Genomic DNA, 21,924 nt, shown 5'->3' with positions numbered 1-21,924 from the left:
CAATGAAAATGCCTCTCTTGTCTCCCCTCTTCCTGTTCTCCTCTCTAATAGTCACTCTTCTATTTTCATAATTTCCTTATTTTTCCATATTTTTCTTGAGATTACAAAATATAAGAAAACAAAAAGCTTTATTAATTAGTATCTACTATATTTCTAAATGAGATTGAGATGCACAGTGTTCTTCATTTTGTTGGGATTATATTGGGATAAAATATATTGCTAACTTAAAATGTTGTTGGTCTAATAAACTTGTCTTGGAATCCTGGTTGTATAGTAGCTCCTCCATGTGGGGTCTGGGCACTCCATTTGCTTACCAATTGCACAGCCTTCTGGGAGCTGTGATTCCACTACATACCATCCATCTCATACAGGAGCACAAAGCCAAGTTATCACCAACCAAGACAAAAGACTGAAATTCAATGTGTGGCTTCTACTCAGCGTGTAACCCTTTTGTAGGATTGTAAAGTGTAAAAAGTATTATAAGATAAACCATTGTAATTTGAGAACCTTTTGGCTAAGAATTCCATTGACATGAACCCTTTTCTTTATGTAAGCAGAGATAGTGTAAAATGTCAAGAACTCTATTTCCAAACCATTTTTAAGATATTAACTTACGTGACAACTATTTTAGCTCATATTGAATGAGTGTTATTCTCAAATAAAATAAATTAAATGAAAAATGTTACAGGCTAGTGATAGTGTCCTCTGGAATAAAGAATTTGCTATGGAGCTTTTTTGTAATGGTGTGTGTGTGTATGGGTGTGTGTGTGTGTGTGTGTGTGTGTGTGTGTGTGTGTGTGTGTGTCTGTACTAGGCTTGAACTCAAGACCAGAATACTCTTAGGTTTTTTTTTTCACTCAAGACAAGTGCTCTACCTTTTGAACCACAGCTCCACTTTTGGCTTTTTGGTGATTCCTTAGAGCAAAGAGTCTCATGGAGCTTTTCTTGCGTAGGCTACTTTTGAATTGTGATCCTCAGATTTCAGCCTCCTGAGTAGGTAGGGTTATAGGTGTGAGTCACCAGAACCCTGTTTGATACATTATTTATTAGTTCATTGTGTTATTCATGTAGTTGTATATATCTTAGAGTTATATATTAAACAAATTTAATAAAGGAATAGTGGGTTATATTTTTGAAATCCAGATGCTTTCAGGATCTCAAGGAAGGTGAACTCAGCATTTTCTGATTAGAATTTTAAATACACTCATCCCTTGATTTCGTATAGAGTATCTTAACAAACAGTAGTGCATCAAGTTACACTCAACAGTTGCGTGTCTATAAGAAAGAAAGCATGTTCTTTTTCAACTTTATATTTTAATAGCATCCTGTAACGTGGCAGCCGTCTAAAGAGGGTGATCGGTTAATTGGACGTGTTATCCTTAACAAAAGAACAACCATGCCCAAAGAATCAGGTGCATTACTTGGACTTAAAGTAAGTATGATGCTTTAAAATACTTCTAAGGAGTGAATACTCACACAAATTGCATTCACAGGGGATTCTGGGAAGATGGTCGAGGTTCAGAATGAGTCTTTCTGAGCTTTTACCACGATACCAGTTTTAGCATTGTAGTGGAAAGTTTATAGCTAAAGAATGATTCTAAGTAAGCTGTAGTAGTGCATCGATGTCATTCAGAGAGGAAAAAGTCAAGCAGCCTGCTTAAGAAGACAGTTTTGAGTTCACACCAGTGGCAGTGGTGTGCAGCAGCTGCTGCTGCAGCTGTGCCAAGACAAAGTCATGGTCACCTGAGCGCTCAGCACCTCACTAACCTACAGCACAGACCAGGTGACTATGAGCAGAAATTTTCATCCTTCCATCCACAGGCAAATAACCAAGGGGAAGTGAGTACCTCACAAAGACATTCTCACCCTGCTTGCATTGGGAAGGTAGCTCCTCCCCCACAAACCAACAGCAGTGCCATCTTGGGAACTGGCAAAGACCCTGCCAGACCAACTAGCAGATAACTGGACCCTGAGAAGTGGTGTCTGCAGTGCCATCTCTCAATAGAGCAAAGGATCTCAATGCAATGGTTCCCTGCTCTGGAGAGAGCAATTCCTTCCCTGGCTACACAGCTTTGCTCCCTCTGTAAACAAAGCCAGAGGCATTCCACCTCAAGGCTACTCTATGCTGAATTCCCTAAAATAATAGTGGGCCCAGGCTGGATCAGAGTAAGTTCTGAAGCTGGCCTGGAACTCCAGTAGAATACAACTCCATTCATATTCAAGCTACAGAAAACAGCCAGTTTTCTCCTGCAGGACACATAAAGCTCACAGCGCTGCCAGTAAATTAACCTGGGTGAGCTGTCACTAAGACCCCAAGTCTGTAAGGCAGAACTTTTTCTTCCCAGTCAAGCAAACTGATTGGAAAAATCAACTAAGCCAAAACATAGGAGATAATAGACTTCATAAACAGACTGAATCCCAAATTCAGTAGAGACACAAGTTTCTTCCCTGAAAAAACTGAAGAATATTTTTTTTTCTAATCATAGTTTTTGAAAATTGTACTACTTTTTTTCTTTTCATTTTTACTTGTTACTTTCTTTTTGGCCATTTTTTTCTCCATCCTTCCCCCCCCACACTTTTTTTCTTCTGTTATTATGGTCATTTCTAGAAACATAGTAACCGCAATAAGTAGTAGTCCTCCTTCATGTGTACAGATTTGTTTCAAATTATATTTTTGTTGACTCAATCCCCTGCTTTTAATCTTTCAGTTTTTAATCTTAGTATTTCTTGTTTAAAAACTCATAATTGTGATGTGACTTTTTAATCGTTGATTTCCTATGTGTATATATATATTGTTTTTTTCTATATTATTTTTATTATTTTAACATTTAATTTTTTAAATTATTTGTTCATTTATTTTTCCTTTCTATCACTTTAGGTCAAAGTTATCTTCACTCTGCTCCTTTTCTTCATTACTATATTACTCTTACATTTCTACATTACTCTTCTCTTATTTCCCCCTCTTGTTTTTCATAATATCTTTTTAGCTCTGGTCTGATCATTGTTGACCAGACTAAATATGTATTCTTTCATTTTTACTAAAGATAGAGTGATTTGAGTTTCATAGTGATTGGATTGTGGCTTGTTTTTTGTTTGTTTAGGGTGTTTTTTTTTTTTTGGTTCTAACACTGTGTTCGGTGGTGGTGTTGAATTTGTTTCTAAGTGCACAAAAGGAAGAGAGAGTGAAAATATTAGTTTAAAATTGTGAACCTCTGAAGTTTATGTAGCTATAGAGCACTTGGTTGGTTATTATCTTAAAATTGTAATCTTGTGTTGTATTAGTCTTGCTCCCATTTTCAAATGGGCAGAACAAGAAACTCAAGAAAAAAGGCAAATCAAGGAATTGCATCTCCCACTCAAATTAAACAAGCAATAGAGCCATCAATGGCAAACCTGGAGGAGAGTCCTCTAAATGCTCTATAAATGCAGTTGATAACCATGATCAATGAAAAGTTTGAAAACATAAAGAAGGATATACATGAATGTGAGGAAGCCAATCAAAGAATAATGGAGAAATTCATGAATTCACAAACAGAAAGCTGAATGAATTCCAACAAAAATCCAATGAGAATAAAGCTTCTGAGCTAAAGGACTAAAAAGAAAGCACTCAAATCAAAATCAAGGAGGTAAAGAAGTCCATACAAGATCTAAAACAAGAGATGCAAAGCAGCAAAAATGACCAACTAAAATTAGTAAGGGAGATGAAGAACAAAGTAGAGAGTATTTATACCAGGTTAGACAGTGCAGAAGAGAGAATCTCCAGAGCTGAAGATGACCTAGAATATACAAAGAAAGACCAGAAAATAATTCAAACCAAGTCTAAGAAATATCACAGATCTCCACAGGAGCTCCAAGATACAATTAGGAAGTCTAATTTAAGGCTAATCATTATTGAGGAGGGCCTGGAGAAGGAGGTTAATGGAATTAGAAATATACTTCAGGAAATCAACTTAGAGAACTTTCCACATATCCAGGACAGGCCCATCCAGATACAAGAAGCTTTTAGAACCCCAAACGGAGCTGACCAGAAGAGGACATCCCACTGCCACATTATAATCAGTACAAGATCAACAGAGACCAAAAAAAGGATTCTTAAAGCTGCTAGGGAGAAGAGAGCAGTCAGCTACAAAGAAAACCAATCAAAATAACCACAGATTTCTCAGCAGAGACCATGCAAGCAAGAAGAGCTTGGAATGATGTATGTCATGCCCTAAATACAAATAACTACCAACCAAGAATACTGTACCTAGCTAAGCTCTCATTCATAGATGAGGGAATAATAAAAACCTTCCATTCTAAGGAAAAGTTGAAACATTATGTAGCAACCAGATCAGCATTACAGAAAATTCTCAAAGACGTTCTACACATTGAAAATCAACATGTTAGTGACAGAGAAATGACACCTAAAAATCATACCAACAAACTGCAGCAAGAATTGAAAAGTCATAGGCCTTAACAAAATTAAAAAAGTGGCAGGAACTAGTAAATATTTTTCAATCAACTCTCAATATCAATGGACTTAACTCTCCAATTAAATGGCATAGACTGTCTAGTTGGATCAAAACGTAAGATCCATTTTTCTGCTGTCTTCAAGAGACACATCTTGTCCAAAAAACAAACATTATTTGAAAGTGAGGGGCTGCCATGAACAGGCTGGAGTTGCCATCCTCATAGCAGATAAAATAGACTTCGAACTAAAATTAGTGAGAAAAGACAAAGAAGGTTATTACATACTACTAAAGAGATCTCTCCTTTGGAAGGATATAACCTAAATATCTACACACCTAATGCTAAAGCACCCAACTTCATCAAATGAACATTACTTATACTAAAACTGCACGTAGATCTAAACACAGTGATGGTGACTTTAACATACCACTGTCACCTATCGATAGATCAGCCAGATCTCTGAACAGAGAAACCTCAGAATTAAACAATTGTATAGACCAACTAGAACTAACAGACATCTGCAGATTACTCCACCCAGCAATACCAGAATATACGTTTTTTCAGCAGCACGTGGAACATTTTCTAAAATAGACCACATTTTAGGGCATAAAGTAAACCTGTGCAGATTCAAAAACACTGAAATAATTCCCTGCATTCTCTCAGACCACAACAGCATCAAATTGGAATTGAACACCAATCTCCACCAATGAAAACTCTGTAACGCATGGAGATTGAAAAACACATTGATGAATCTCTAGTGGGTCATTGAGATCAGAACAGATATTCAACAGTTTATGGAATATACAGAAAGGAACACATAAAATACCAGGTCCTTTGAGTCGCAGCAAAGGCAGTACTCAGAAGAAAATTTATAGCTCTGAGAGCTTACATTAACAAATTAGAAAAACCTCAAACAAACAATTTGATGGTACACCTTAAGTTCTTGGAAAAATAACAACAAACCAATCCCAATTCCAGTAGAAGGAAGCACATTATTAAAATCAAAGCAGAATTAAATGAATTGGAGTCTAAAAAAACATACAAAGAATTAACAAAACAAGGAGCTGGTTCTGTGAAAAAATTAATAAAGTTGACAGACCCTTAGCAAATCTTACCACAAAAAGTAGGGAGCACACCAAATAAACAAAATAACAGATGAAAATGGAAATATCTCCACAGAAATTTCCAAGATCCAGAGCATCATAAGGGAATACTTTTCATAACCTGTAGGCCATCAAATTTGAGAATCTAGAAGAAATGGATGGATTTCTAGTCAATATTAACTTACCCACACTGAACCAAAAAGACCTAATCCAACTAAACAGACCTATTTGAAGTACTGAAATAGAAATGGCAATGAGAGACCTCCCATCTAAGAAAAGCCCAGGGCCAGATGGATTCACAGCTAAATTCTATAAGGCCTTCAAAGCAGAGCTCACACTGGATATTCCTCAAGCTATTCAGTGAAATTGAAATTGAAGGCTCTTTGCCAAACTCATTCTATGAAGCCACCATAACCCTCATCCCAAAACCAGACAGGGACTCTTCGAAAAAAGAGAACTATAGAACCATCTCCTTGATGTATATTGATGCAAAATTTCTCAACATAATACTGGTCAGCCATCTTCAGCAACTCAACAAAAAATTATACACTATGATTAAACAGGATTCACAGGGATGCAAAGCTGATTCAATATATGCAAGATAATTAATATAATTCAACACATCAACAGGAGCAAGGTCAAGAATCACAAGATTGTCTCAATAGATGCAGAAAAGGCATTTGACAAGATCCAACACCACTTTATGCTAAAAGCTCTGGAGAAACTAGGAATCCATGGAACATTCCTCAGTATAATGAGCTAGCATTATACTTAATGGCGAAAGAGGCCATTCCCTCTAAAATCAGGAACGAGACAAGGATGCCCATTCTCAATTCTTCTTTAACATAGTATTAGAATTCCTAGCCAGAGCAATAAGACAAGAAGCAAGCATAAAGAGAATCAAAATAGGGAAAGTGGAAGTGAAACTTCCTCTCTTTGCAGATCACATGATTCTGTAAAGAACCCTATAGACTTGACTCCCAAACTGCTTGAGCTGATACAAAACTTTGAGCAGGGTATAAAATTAACCCTCAAAAATCAACTGTCTTCCTATGTGCCGAGAGGATCAAGGCAGCAATCAGGAAAGTAACTCCTTTCTCAATAGCTTCAAAGAAAATAAAGTACTTAGGAATTAACTTAAGTATGTAAAAGACCTTTATGATGAAAACTTTAAACCCTGAAAAAGGAAATTGAAGCAGAACTAAGGAAGTTGGAAGCACCTCATGTTCCTGGATCGGAAAAATTAACATCATGAAAATGGCTATCCTGCCAAGGACAATCTACAAATTCAATGCAATACCCATCAACATCCCAATATCATTCTTTAAGGAATAGGAAAAGCAATCCAAAATTTCATATTGAATAATAAAAGACCCTGTATAGCAAAAACAATCTTTAGCAGAAGGACCAGTGCTGGAAGAATATCAATACCAAACTTTAGACTCATAAAGGTATAGTAACCATAACCAAAACTGCTTGGTAATGGCACAAGAACAGGCCTATGGACCACTGGAATAGAACTGAAGACCAGAAATCAACCCACAGATGTGTGGTCACCTAATCTTTGACAAAGGAGCCAAAAATTAGAATGGAAGAAAGACAGCCTCTTCAACAAGTGGTGCTGGTAGAACTGGTTAAGCGCTTGTAGAAAACTAAAGTTGAAACTTTCTATGTCACCCTGCACCAGGATTAATTCCAGGTGGATCAAAGACCTTGAGGAAAAAGCAGATAACCTGAAAACTTTATAAAAAGGAATAGGAGATACACTAGATCTTGACACAGGTCAAAAATTTGTTAATAAAGACCCAGAAACACAACACATTAAAGAAAGTTTGGACAAATGGAATTGCATGGACCTGCAGAGCTTCTGCATGGCAAAGGACATAGCTAACAAGTTAAACAGAAAGCCCACATATGTGAGAAGATCTTCACTAACCATACAATAGACAAAGGCCTCATATCTAAAATATGTCTACAGGTAAAAAAATTGAATCTCTCCAAAACAAATCTTCAAAGAGACAACCGTCTCATTAAAAGGCGGGCTAAAGACTTAAAGAGTCTTCTCTGAAGAGAAAATAATAATGGCCTATAGACACATGAAATGCTTGACATCTCTGGCCATAAAAGAAATGCAGTGGGGTGGGGTGACAGAAATAGGGACCAAAACATAAGAGAGGGTATCAATGTTTGCAAAGTAATGCATCTTCTATCTGATGAATGTGATGTAATCCTATTAATTACAATAAAAAAGAAAAAGTAAAAAAAGAATGCAAAATCAAAAAATCTTTGAGATTCCACCTCACTCCAGTCAGAATGGCCATTCTCAGGAAATCTAATAACAGCAGATGTTGGTGGGGAAGTGGCCTGGAAGGATTACTACTACATTGTTTGTGGGGTTTAAACTCATTGACCCACTATGGAAAACAGTATGGTGATTCCTCTAAAGGCTATACATAGAAATCCCCTATGACCCAGCAATTCTACTCCTTGGCATTTACCCAAATGTCCAGGAACAAGGACACACTAAGCCACTAGCACAATGATGTTCATTGCAGCATTATTTCCCATAGCTATGATCTGGAACCAACCCAGATGCCCCTCAGTAGATGATTGGATCAAGATGTGGTATTTATACACAATGGAATTCTATGCTAACATCAGAAAGAATGACATTACCCCATTTGTAAGGAAATGGAAATACTTGAGTTAAGTGAAATAAGCCAGACCCAAAGGAACTTAGGCTCAATGATTTCCCTCACTTGTAAAAATTAGTACACATTTAGGTCTCTCCTAGCAGAGGACTACAATAGCTCAAAACCTATGTACCTATATGAATAGGATAAGACTAAATGAAAGGATCTCTAGGATCTGGAAACAAGAATTTTATCTTGTGTTATTGTTGTTCTTAATGTACTCTTCTCTTTTGTTGCCCTTTTTAAAAAATTCATATTGTTAACAGTATCTGACTTTGTTACCTAATATATTTTATGTATGTTGATTTGTTTTTTGTTTATTTTAAAAAGGAAAGGGAAGGGGGAGAACAAGATGATTGGGAGGGGGTGGAAGGAGGGAAATGGGCACAAAAACATGAGAAGGGCTATCAATATGGGAGAAGTAATGCACCTACTACCTGGGAAATGTAACTGTAATCCCTCTATACATTACCCTGACAATAAAGTAAAAAAGAATTAAAAAACAATGAACAGGAAAAGAAGAAAATAGGAAAGGAGAGAAAGGGAGTATGGGGTGGAAAGTGCTGAGAGAGAGAGAGAGAGAGAGAGAGAGAGAGAGAGAGAGAGAGAGAGAGAGGGAGAGAGAGAGGGAGGAGAGAGAGAGAGAGAGTTTAAAATTTACAAATAAAATTAATTTCTTTAATGGGTATAGAGTGTTATATGTGAAGTATTTTTATTTTCAGATTTTTATTTTTACTATTTATTTTTATTAAGTAGATGTACAAAGGAGTTTCAATTTTAGAAGTTAGTCTATGAATAAAATACATCTTGACCCATGCCACCTTGTGTATCAGATATATTAGGGAAATTCAACTTTTTTCTAAATATAACATTTTTAAGGGTGATTTTAAATTCAAATGGACAGGTCAGTCTGGCACAGTGGCTCACACCTGCAATCCTAGTGATTCAGGAGACTGAGATCTGAGGATCGCCGTTTAAAACAAGCTCAGACATTAAAAACTGTGAGACTCTTATCTCCATTAATCACTAGAAATTAGGAAGTGGGGTTCTGACTGAAGTGGTAGGATGGTAGTGGTGAGCTGAAGAGCTCAGGGACAGTGCCCAGGCAACAACAAAAGCCGGATGTTTGGAACAGGGCTTGTAACTTACTGATAGAATGCTTGCTGAGTATTCACGAGGTGATGGATTTGAAATCCAACACAGAAAAAAATGCAATTCATATGTTTCATTCTATCTTCTTATTACTATTACTTATTCTTGCTTTGAAATACTTCTTATTACCTGCATTAATGTGGATGTTCCTAGAAACCGTAGGTCAGCCTCAATACAGTCATCCTTTATTATGTTTGGTTCAGTATGTTTGAGTCCCTGCACTGATTGATCTAGAGTTTCTCAGATGAGTTCAAATTTCAGTGTACTGGAATGCCACATGAAAACTTCAGTGAACAGCTGTGACTTTGAGAGTTAGGCAGAAGCAGGCATATGTTAGTTGATATGATAATTTAGATTATTAATTTTAGGTGCACAGTTAGTCTGTTGCCATTGTTACACATGCTGATGGCCAATTGTGGCTTGTTCTCACTTGATTCTTCATGACTTTGGAGTGCTACCTTCTACTACATACAGAGATCTAAATCTGTAGATATTATTCAAAATATTTTTTTGTGGAAGTCCTGGGCTTGAGCTCAGGGCCTGAGCACTGTCCTTGGACTTTCTCAAGGCTAGAGCTCTACCACTTGATCCTCAGCACCACTTCTGGCTTTTTTCTGTGTATATGGTACCGAGGAATTGAACCTGCATCTTTGTGCATGCTAGGCAAGCACTCTATCTCTAGGGAAACTCCCGGCCCCTCAAAATATTTTTTTAAAAAGCAGAGCCCCAGCCAGGTGCCAGGTTCCTCCTAGCTAGTAAATAGCTGCTCTGGAAGCTGGGATCTGAGGATCAAGGTTTGAAGCTAGCCTAGATAGGAAAGTCCATGAGACACTTATCTCCAACTAACCACGAAAAAGCTAGAAGTGGAATAGTGGCTCAAGTGTTAGTGCATTTGTCTTGAAGAGACCATGCTCAGGGACAGTTCTCAGGCCTTGAGTTCAAGCCCCAGTACTGGCACAAAACAGAAAGAAAAAAAAATAAACAGTGCTAAAAAGAAACACTTGGTATTTAATAGTAAGGCAGGGCGATTTGGCACTAATTGTTGTATACTGTTAATCATAACTTTGTATTGTTATTTATTGTTTATTTTATTTTTTAATTATTTTCCTTCTTTATTTTGTTACTATTGGTACTGTTGTTCGTTACATGGTAACCTCATTTATAATAAAACTTGTACACTGTACTGCAAGTTCTTTTAATCAGGAATGTATGATGTTTTTCTTAAAGTCCCTCTAATTGATTGTAAGGACATTGTAAAAGAATCTGGGCATGATTCCTCAAAGTAAAGTTACATGTCACTGAGAGTCTTTTCGATTGTTAGGTTGTTGGAGGAAAAATGACTGACTTGGGACGCCTGGGTGCTTTTATCACCAAAGTGAAGAAGGGCAGCCTGGCAGATGTGGTTGGCCATCTCAGAGCAGGTAAAGTCCTTCTTTGTCTTTCACCAGTGCAGTCTCTGTGCATGAGGTAGTGGATCTCAATCTGCTATTATCTATGTACCAGAGCTACATCACTAATTTAATGTCAAGCATGAATTCACCGTCCTCATGGAGATACCCATTACACTGCCTGATGGCTGTACTAAATACAATTTGGAGTCTGTAAGAGTGGAACTCTCTTATTTATGTAGAAAACACATTGATACAAAATAATAAAGGATTATTTTTGCAGTTCATTTCATTGGATTCCTAAAAACTTCTAATCTAAAACAATTTAACTTTGTGAAAAAAAATTCACTTGATGTTTTCATTCTTCTGTTTCCTTTTTTAGCTGCAGCAGTTACTACAGTCTTAAATAATTGTTCCGAAACACTTATTTAGCAGTAGAGTTTTTCATGATGTGCTATTTTATTTTTCTAAGCAACAAAATATTTAATGTGGCATATATTGTATGTATGGAGAATTGCCACCTCTTTGGTATTTGGAAATGACACAATGAAATTAGTTATATACTGTATATGTAGTATCCATACAATTTTAACCATTTACTTTTGTTAGTTAAAATCATGTTAACTTTTCTTTCCATTTATTTCACTATAGAGTTTACTAGAAATTTATGTTCAGAGTATCTGGTTCTGCATTTGTCAAGCAATTGTACAGAAAGTAGAGCTAGCTCAAATGTTAGATTACCCGCCTACTAAGCACAAGGTCACTGGATTCAAACCCCAGGACTCACACTCATATGATCTGTAGCATTAAGTATTAATTACCCCATAGCATGCAGAAAGAGACTATTTCCAGCTCATACTTCCAATCTGTATACTCAAAATCTGTAGTTCTTGAGAACTTGAAAACATTCTAGGACACTTTAAGTGTGCATATGTAGTTGATTGAAGTATAGCAGTTCCAAAATGATCCATGTGCTTTACTTTGAACCAAGACTTGTTAAACAGGTGTGGTATTGGTAGAAAGCCCTAAGTTGGGATTGTTCTCCAAACACTAGACAGCTTGGGTGGGATGCAGAGTATGATGCGTTATTGTTTCTGAGCAGAGATGAGTGCATGTTTCAAGAAGACTTGGTAAATGGAGTCCTTGGTCTAATGACTCAAAAGTATAAGAATCCTGAGTTAAGTAATATAAGAAAACTTGATCCAAAGAAATCTGGCTGGGTGACAGTGGCTCACAGCTGTTATCCTAGCTACTCAGGAGGCTAAGATCTGAGGAGGATGACAAGTGTAACACAGGACCACGCAGGAAAGTCTGAAGCAATGAGTGTCAGTTAACTGACAAAATGTAAAAAGTAGCCAGGCAACTTGTGTAGGGCGCAAGCTTTGAACAAAGAGAGGTAAAGGATAGAGCTCAGGACCTGAGTTTAGGCCTCACTGATGGCATCAAAGGGAGGGAAAAGAAAACACAAGGGAGAAAACAGGAGAGGAAAATAGGGAAGATCGAAGGAAAGGAAGGAAAGAAGGAAGGAAGGATTAGTGGAATATTATAACTAATTAAAGGACTTATTTTCTATTAAATATTCCTAAAAGTCGTTTCATTTATTAACTGAGCCTCAGAGAACCTAAGAAACTTAAACTTGTAATGTTACAAAGCCTCAAGGAAAAGAAAGTACGTAAGTGTACTTTACACTTTAAAACATAAATACATTTGAAAAAAGTTAGTTTTTGTGCACTTGACCATACAGTCTGTTTAATATATATTGTAATATAGGAACTGTTGCGTGAAAACACTGTTGGTTTATAAAAAGCTACAGCGCTCTTTTATCATCATGCACCTCATTCATCTTTCCCGCAGTCCTGCCCCCTTCAAACCTGTGCACTTCCCTGCTGCTTGACTTAACAGTCTAAAATTCAGAATGCCTGGTGACTGAGACTCTCTGTCTCCAGGTCATCATCCCTTGTTCGAACCAACACTCTGTAGCTTTGTCTCCTAGCATTTTCAGCTCACCAAGCGATATCAGTCCACGTGTAGGTCTCTGGCAAGCTTGACCAGCAACAGTTCATCTTTCAGGTTGCATTTCTGTTCTATTGAAAGTCTTTCCATCCTTCAAAATTAATCTCAAGTTGCCCAATGCACAAGTATTTCCTGAGACTGCACCTGTGCCACGGGGTTCTCTTCCAGTACCATGAATGAACTCCTCTCATTGCATGAAACAGGTTTTCTTAAAGTTATTTATTCTCATCTTATTTCTCCACCACCATATATAAAGATAGAAAAAATATCACTTTCATATGTGTGCCCTCTTGTTTAAATCTATACCTAAAATGTTATCAGTGCATAAGTACATTTTATTAGACTGCTTTCTGGATTACAAGTTATCGATCTGGCAATAAATACTTATTAATTTAATTTGATATAAAAAGATACAGGTTGCTATGTAGAAGGAGAATTTTATAGTGTACTTTTACAAACACAGGTTGTAATTCACTGCTGAGTAGTAAAAGGAGTTTTTTTGTGTTCATTAATTTAAAAGTGGAATAGACTATATCAGGGTAAGTATTGTTTACAAATTTTTTCTAACATATATATGTATGTGTGCAAACATATACACATACATATGTATCTGTAATGTGATTGCCTATACTTATTTAAGCTACTTTTTTCTTAGAAAAATCTGAAGCATTCAACAGATTGTAAATTTAAGATGATTTTCTTCCTTCATTTCTTTTTAATTTTCTTTTCCTTCTCTTTCCTGAACAATGATGTACATTTATATATTGCCTCTTTGAACACCTTTCCTAAAGGTGACTATCTACATAGAAGTTAAGAATTGGTAATAACCCTCTTATTTGTTCAGTGCTGTTTAGTATTGTAAACAAGGCAAAACCGCACACATTTTTTTTTCAGTATTTACCTTCTGTTTTTGAATGAAGGAATCCCTAGAGGAAAATAAGAAGTACTTGAAAATAACTTTTATAGCAATTCCTTTCAATTATTTTAGGTAAATTTGAACTATTCTAAAACAAAAAGATTTCACATTTGTACCTGTATATTTATATTTACATTTTAATGATATTGATTCACTAATGTAACTCCTACTCATTGCTATTACTACTCTCTTCCTACTATACTCTAGAGACTAAGAACAACAAACTAGCATGTCTTCAACAAATGAAAACACCTCAAATTGTCTCCCAAGTGGGGCTTTTTCAGCTGAATTTACCATTATAATTTAAGGGTTCTGGGATGAAAACTATTTGGGACCTAAACTTTTTATACATGAGAATAAATCTGTATTCAAATGACCTATCTTGGAAATTTAGCTCAGACTACAATTAGATATTATCTCATATATGTTCATGAAACTTCATTCTACACTCCCTGACTAATCTTGGATTAATTCAAAAAATTAGCAGCATGTCTTTAAAATTGTTGTAAGCATTTCCTATTTGTTCTTTCAAATCCAGTACCGATTATAGAATGTCTGTTTTCTGAACATCTGGAAGTGGGTTAACTGTCATGCAACAGTTTTACATCTGCTTGCTTTGTAACTCTTCCCTGTGTTACCCTTGAATGTGACTTCAAATCCTTTCATACATTTCTATTTTGTTGTGCATCCAGTGAAGACAAATAGACTGATTTGTAATAGAAAAACTCATGCTGGCAAGCGTTAATTTCTGCACTTAACCTAAAGTAAAACAATGTCTGCACGGTTTAATAATTTTTCACTTACAGTTCTGTGTACATTTATTATATGAGGCATACTGCCAGTTGTTATTTTTAATGTTCCCAGATAGACTATGCTAATTCAATCCCATAGCATGAGATTGTTCTATAATAATGTTTCTGGTCTATCTCAAAGTATAAAGGCAGTTTTATATTATGGTATTTCCAGTGAGCACTAACATTTGTGGGAGGAAGTAAATTAAAAAAAGGCAAAACAAAGAAAAGAATAAAGGTTTTTAGAAGAAGCATTTAGCTGACATTATGTAATTTGCTTTTAAGAGCAGAACCTACAAGATTAACCTATTTGTATCTGTCTTGCATTTCTTTGTTAAGAAAGAGAAAAGATAAGAAAAATAAACAGAATATATAAGGTAAAAAAATACCCTTTTTTTTAAATTCAAGGGGATGAAGTTCTAGAATGGAATGGTAAACCCCTGCCTGGAGCTACAAATGAAGAAGTTTACAACATTATTTTAGAATCAAAATCAGAACCTCAAGTTGAAATTATTGTTTCAAGGCCTATTGGGTAAGGCTAAAAAAACTTGCTTCTTAAGTTTAGTAAATTACATGTATTAGCAGGGTTTTAAAAAAGAAATTTATACATTCATACAGCACATGATAATGTGGATAGACTTTTCTTATCAACTATTGGCATACGTTTTAGGTTTCTAAAATTTAAAAAAATTAAAAAACAGTGGATTTCTATTTCTGAAGCTCCACAAATTAACAAGTAAAATATCAAAAACTATGGATATATTGTTCTCACAATTGAACTCTTAGTAAAATATTTTCTTTCATTGGTAGGATTAGTACTGTTTAGTTATTTTAAGGAACATCATTTCCTTTAAAGGAGTCACTAGCAGGCACATTTTCTTGTTATGATTAGAATATGAATAATTTTATATATCTTTGTGAACTTTTTAAAAATTATGCTGGGTCTTGAGCTCAGGGCCTGGACTTTGTTTCAGAGCTTTTTTTGCTCAAGGCTAGTGTTCGATCACTTGAGCTCTACCTCCAGCTTTTTGGTAATTAACTGGATTCTTTCCTAGGATGGCTTAGAACCACTATCCTCTGATCTCAGTCTCCTAAGAAGCTAGAATTATAGATGTGAGCCACAAGCTCCCAGCCTATGATACTTTTAAATTATTCTACGAAGACAGTTTTTTCAACCTATTTATTAAGGAGTGCCAAGTTATATTTAAAATAAAGCAAGAACTGCAAATATTTAAATTGGTTGTGATAGTTGATATGCTTTTTACCTCAGTGCTCATCATAATTATCTTTAGCCAGTGGAATGCTTTCCCCATCTATCTAGACTTCCTCACAGTGTTAACTTTTTTCTTGTAAATGCACAAAGTTCAAGGTAAATATTCATTTTGCCAATCTATGATTTTTTAGGAGGCTTTGTGCACAGCTCCTTATAGCTGACTTGATGTTTGAATATGGTCTTGAAAATGATTTCTTATTCTCCCAGATAATATACAGCCATTAATTCAAGACAATTTATGTTGAAAACCTAACTTACCGTTTTTATTGTCTTCATGATTACATGGCAATATAAAACATACAAGAAAATAGAAATATCCTCATATCACAGAATCAAAAGTGTTTAATAATATATCAAAGAACAACATTAGTTCATAAAACTCTAAAAGTAAGGCAAGTTTAATTACTTTTAAATGGTGAGTAATAAAATAAGCATTGAAGACATTTGAAAAAAATTGTACATTTACATGAAGATTTTTAAAAGAATATGGTAATTTGTGCTAGTTTTTACATGGCATATGTTCTAGGACTGACTTAAATATAAGACTGGAATAGAGGTAAGTAAATTGGAAAATGAGACAAAAGTACAAAAATAAATTTTCAAATAAAATATGGAACAGATTATCAGATTACCAGCTAAAACACTGATTTATGATGACTTTAAAAATCAATAAACAATTAAAGTAGACTGGAAATCCATTCTTTTATTTTGCATGGAAATCACTTATAGTATTATCATTTGCATAGCCAAATCTTAAACTATGGAATATGGAATCAAAGGGCACAATTTAAATGAAAAAGCAGACATAAATTTTCTAATTAACACACTGTTGATTATGTTTCTGTACTTCCCATTTAGCTACTACCATTAACTTGAATCAGGAAATAATGTCATCATTGACTAGCATCATAATTTCCCTTTATATTTTACCTACACATTGATCAGTGTTAAGATGCATCTGCGTTCTTGATCTAGCAATCATTTTTCTAACCTACAAAACACAGTTCTTAACCTTTATCATTGCTATGAAAACTACCATATAATTTGTGGCAATGCATTAAATGGAAATACAGGTATGGGAATATCCTGGAAACATTTAACACTAAAAGTTAAAAATTGAAGATTCTACACAGTAGCTCAGTATATAATCCTAGCAACTCATGAATTGGGTCTAGTTGCAGCTAACACAGGCAAAAAAGGTTGTGAAGCCTCACCTCATCTGAAATATCTAAGCCTGATCACACTTGTCTGTCTTCTCAGCTTCTGGTGGGACATGTAAGTAAGCAGATTTCTGTACAGACTGACTGGGGCAAACATCAAGACTTACCTGGAAAGTTGCCAGAGCAAAAAGGGTTGAGGGTTGTGACTTGAGAAGTGGAGTGCCTCCCTAGCAAATGTACTGCCCTGAGTTCCAATTCTAGTACTGTCAAAACAAATGCTTTTTACTAAAATTTACTTTAACTTTTTTAACTACTTGTTTACCATCCCTCTTTCAAAGACACATAACTACTGTTATGCTTCATTATAAGTTCATGTAAATGACTTATGTAAATCATCAGTTACACAAAACTTAGAATAAAATATATCTTATAAAATAGACAAATAAAGCCAAGTGCTGATGGCTTACATCTATAATCCTAGCTAGTCAGGTGCCAGTGATCTGAATGTCCAGGTTCAAAGTCAGCCTGAGTAGGAAAGTCTGTGTGACTCTTATTCCTAATGAATTCCCCAAAGCCATAAGTGCAGAACAGCCAGATCCTAGGTTCAAACCCCAGTATCACACCTGCACACACACATGCATACATACACACACACACACACACACACACACACACACACACACACACTCAGGATTTTGTTGGTTTGCTGGTTCAGTGGGTTACAAGGCCTCATGAGAGGCTGTCTTCCAATTGCAGTCCAACATAGAATGTTTCATCATTTTTAAAGTTTATAAGTGATCATGAAACTAGTTTGCACAAAAAATGTGAATGAAACGTCAAGTAACCTTTTAAGTAGAGAAATTTTTTTTTCATTTTCATCCTCCTCCAAAATGTAAAGAAAAATCACAGTGGACTTAGGTACAAGGTAAGTTGTTAGAAAGTCTTAAAATCATGTGCTGATAAGTGTGTTGCAACTCATTAACTCCAGTCTACTTTAATGTATCATGTTAATGCTGGCATGTCATATACCTCCTTAAATCAGTGCTAAAATATCTTTAGAAAAGGAGAGGGAACGTAATCTTTTGTAGTTCTATACATAAACAGAGGTGTTCTAGGTCTTAAAGTTGGAGTAGCCAATGAATTAAGTTGAGATTATCTTAAATATTCCTCTAGGATAATTTGAGAGTGTGGCAGAAATGAGTGTACTCACAAGTTGCTTTCTAAGCATACAATAAGTAGACATATATTTAGCTAACTTCAATATAGAGATATATATCTCTATAAACTATATATGGGCATATATCATGTATTGTATATAACAGTATATAAATTCATATATATATATTCCTACAGGCACATATATATATGCACATATATCACAAGTTTTGGTTTTTGTTGCAAGCTTGACTCATCTTTAATTTCCAAAGCAATCATCTTTTTTATTTTTTTAGCTTTTCCATATGATATTCATGAGATCATTTTAGTATCGAGATGTTTCCATACCTTTCATTCAGTAAACGCCTTCAGATGTGTTTATAAAGCCTTATTACTAATTTGTAAGATTTCTGTCATTTTGATTTTGTAGAATGGAAGTTGAAATATTACCTTTAACATTTTAGTTTTGATTTCCAAAACTTAACTGTTTTGGTAGTAAGAATATTGTGGTGAGTCTAGCCACAATATTAAATCGATTGTGTCATGTTACTATGTTTTGCTATGGACTATATTATGACACGTTTTTTATGGCAGTTTCTTTTGTGTCTTTGACATGCATGCATATGAGTATCTCTTAAATAGTAACTCTTCTCCATTTCTACATCTTAAGGACCCCAAATGAGTTTTATTTTTTACATCTTTGAAGTATGATGAATAGGCTGTGATTGGTGGAAGGCAGGCTAAGTTTCCTAATGGGATTTTTTACACACCTCTTTCTTTTAGTGACATTCCCCGGATTCCTGAGAGCTCTCATCCTCCACTGGAGTCCAGTGAGTATAGCATTCCTTTGTATTTAGAAATTATATTTTTAATTTCATGTTTTTTTGCCAGTCCTGGGCTTGAGCTCAGGGCCTGAGCACTGTCCTTGGGCTTTCTCAAGGATAGAGCTCTACCACTTGAGTCTCAGCACCACTTCCGGCTTTTTTCTATGTATGTGGTACCGAGGAATCGAACCCGGGTCTTTGTGCATGCTAGGCAAGCTCTCTACCACTAGGCCAAACTCCCGACCCTAGAAATTATATTTGAACTAAATTGGAAATAAGTACCTACCATTTCCTTCCACTGCCCCATATAAATTAATTGATGTTGCTGTTCATCTTGGCTCACTTCCTGTAATCTGTAGCAACTCAGGAACCTGAGATCTGATTGCACCTTAAAGCCAGCATAGACAGAAAACTCTATGCAGTTCTTATCTCTGACTAAGCAGCAAAAAGTCAGAAGTAGGACTGGGAGTTTGGCCTAGTGGTAGAGTGCTTGCCTAGCATGCACGAAGACTCAGGTTCGATTCCTTGGTTCCATATACTTAGAAAAAGCCAAAAGTGGTGCTGAGGCTCAAGTGGTAGAGCTCTAGCCTTGAGAAAGTCCTAGGACAGTGCTCAGGCCCTGAGCTTAAGCCCAGGACTGGCAAAAAAAAAAAGTCAGAAGTGGAAGGGGCGTGAATTTGGCCTAGTAGTAGAGTGCTTGCCTAGCATGCATGAAGACCCCGGTTCAACTCCTCGGTACCACATAAATAGGAAAAAACTGGAAGTGGTGCTGTGGCTCAAATGGTAGAGCGTTAGCCTTGAGGAAAAAACCCAAGGACAGTGCTCAAGCCCTGAGTTCAAGTCCCAGAATTGGCAAAAAAAAAAGTCAGAAGTGGAGACGTGATTCAACAGGTAGAAGAACAGCCTGTAGCCGAAAAGTCAAATGAGAATATATTGCCATGAGTTCAACCCTAGTACTAGCACTGGGAGAGAGCTAGAGAAGGGATGGCATTGTCCAAAAAGAAATGTAGTCTTTACCTGACTTACAGAACTGCAGCCCCTCTGTATATCACTCTTATGATAACAATAAAAACATAAGAAATATATATGCTATTTACATTATATATGTATCAGCTATTGCAAACATTCTTCATTAAGGTTTTTTCTTGTTACATTTAAAATTTTTTGTTGCTGTAATGATTGGAACATAAAAATCTTTAGCCCAACACCTTTCACATTATATCTATGCGGACACACTCTCAGCTGAACTAATCCTGGTTCAGCTTGATGTACTTACAGAGATATTAAAATTTTCAGTTTGATAATCAGAAGCCTCATAAGCATATTTGCATAATTCCACTGGTAATGAGTGTCAGGTAAGACAAAGAAGCCAATGAGAAGGTATTTGAAAAATTCACTGAAGTTAAATGTGTCAAGATTTGAAAAAAGGGAAGTCCAGGGAGCCCCTCTGATGTATATAGGTATATGTATATCAGTATGAAGCTAATTGATGCTGTTAATCAATGTGAAAAAATTAGAATCACTCAAGGTTAGATATTAGATAAATGATATGGGTGTAGTAAAATACAAATAAGTAATGAAATTTTCATTGATAGTGGAGAATTGTCGCAAGCACTTGTTTCATAATGGACTGTTGGTAGAATAACACTTACCCTGGATTCTCTAGATTTCTTTTCTATTTTTGGTGTCAGTAGTGAGGAGACTCACATTCTTCTTTAGCTTTTTTTGGTTAAGGTTGATGCTCCACCACTTGAGCCACATGTCAATTTCTGGGTTTTTTGCTAGTTATTTGGAAATAAGAGTTGCCCAGATATGTCTCTCCAGGATGGTTCTGAATTGTGTTCTTTGAATCTCAGCCTCCTGAGTAGCTAGGGTTAGAGCCATCAGCTATAAGAACCTGGCTTTGGCAGATATTCTCCAATATAAAACTAGTGAAAAGTGAGTTAGGGGAAACAAATCAATGATAGTGATTCAAAGAAAGAATGCACAAGATTAACATAAACAAGGACTAGAGACCAGGTTCCCATAGTAAAGGCATTCTTGTAACTGCTAAAGATGAGCTCTGATGTTATATGTGACCTAGCGTCCAACATGAAGGTGGAAATGGAACTAGACTTACATGAGTAGGTACTGACAAGATTAAAAGATAAACTAGACTGGCCCTGGTGACTCACCCTGAAACCCAACCTCAGGAGGCTGAGATCTCCGGATCTCAGTTAGTAAATAGCCTGGGCAGGAAAGTCGTATCTTTAATAAACTGAAAAATGGTGAAAATGGGGCTGGCACTCAAATGGTAGAGTGATAGACTTTAGCAAAACAAACACAACAACAAGCAAACCAAAAAACACAGGACCAGCACAGAAAAATAAATGAAACAAGTAAGTCAGTAAATAAACCAGTTACTAATTATTAGAAGCAAACTTCACTGGAAGCAATATTGTTTCTATTGTGACACCTGAGGAACAATTATCCTAAAGATATTTGATGAAATAAAAGGTTTTTTTCCACCTATCTTGTTTGTCTGTCTTTGGAGGCATATGAAGAGGCTCAGAAGTGGAGTCAAAGAGTGAACCCTGTTCCCCGGACCTCAAGCCTTCTGAGTAGCTAGGATGACACTTGTGAATTTGCTCATTACTGTACATCTGTGTGTGAACTTACACAAGAATCCAAGCAGAGTGGTCACCTCCAGCCATGTAGATCCAAAGAAGACAAAATACTAAATGGGTCATCTGTCCCTTTTAATTAGATCCTATTGCCCATAGATTATTCCATAGTCTGACTTTCTAGAAATAACAGGAATTTTCAGAGTTCGGTAAATGATACAATTTGTTCCCATTGTAGGTTCAAGTTCCTTTGAATCTCAGAAGATGGAAAGGCCTTCTATTTCTGTGATTTCTCCAACAAGCCCTGGAGCTCTAAAAGATGCCCCGCAAGTCTTACCAGGGCAGCTCTCTGTATGTACTGCTTTGTACTTGGCTGGAACATATTAATGTTTTCTTAGTGTCTT

The 21,924-nt window shown here is 36.0% G+C and overlaps 1 protein-coding gene across 33 annotated transcripts in view; it reads left to right on the top strand.

The window, feature by feature from the left end:
- Rims1 (regulating synaptic membrane exocytosis 1) overlaps positions 1 to 21,924 on the top strand; it is a 492,115-nt gene that overhangs the window by 315,422 nt on the left and 154,769 nt on the right. For all 33 annotated transcript variants that reach the window (XM_090338562.1, XM_090338560.1, XM_090338558.1 and 30 more), the window contains 5 exons: positions 1,322 to 1,432; positions 10,719 to 10,818; positions 14,914 to 15,037; positions 18,877 to 18,923; positions 21,759 to 21,871. In XM_090338562.1, coding sequence (XP_090194688.1) covers positions 1,322 to 1,432; positions 10,719 to 10,818; positions 14,914 to 15,037; positions 18,877 to 18,923; positions 21,759 to 21,871 — 495 coding nt within the window. The remainder of the gene's footprint in view (positions 1 to 1,321; positions 1,433 to 10,718; positions 10,819 to 14,913; positions 15,038 to 18,876; positions 18,924 to 21,758; positions 21,872 to 21,924) is intronic.

This window comes from Megascapheus bottae, chromosome 8 (assembly GCF_031878675.1).
Source record: "Megascapheus bottae isolate mThoBot1 chromosome 8, mThoBot2.hap1, whole genome shotgun sequence".
Lineage (NCBI taxonomy): Eukaryota > Metazoa > Chordata > Mammalia > Rodentia > Geomyidae > Megascapheus > Megascapheus bottae.
Note: the sequence above shows the minus strand (reverse complement) of the source record. Positions and strands in the feature narration are given on the sequence as shown.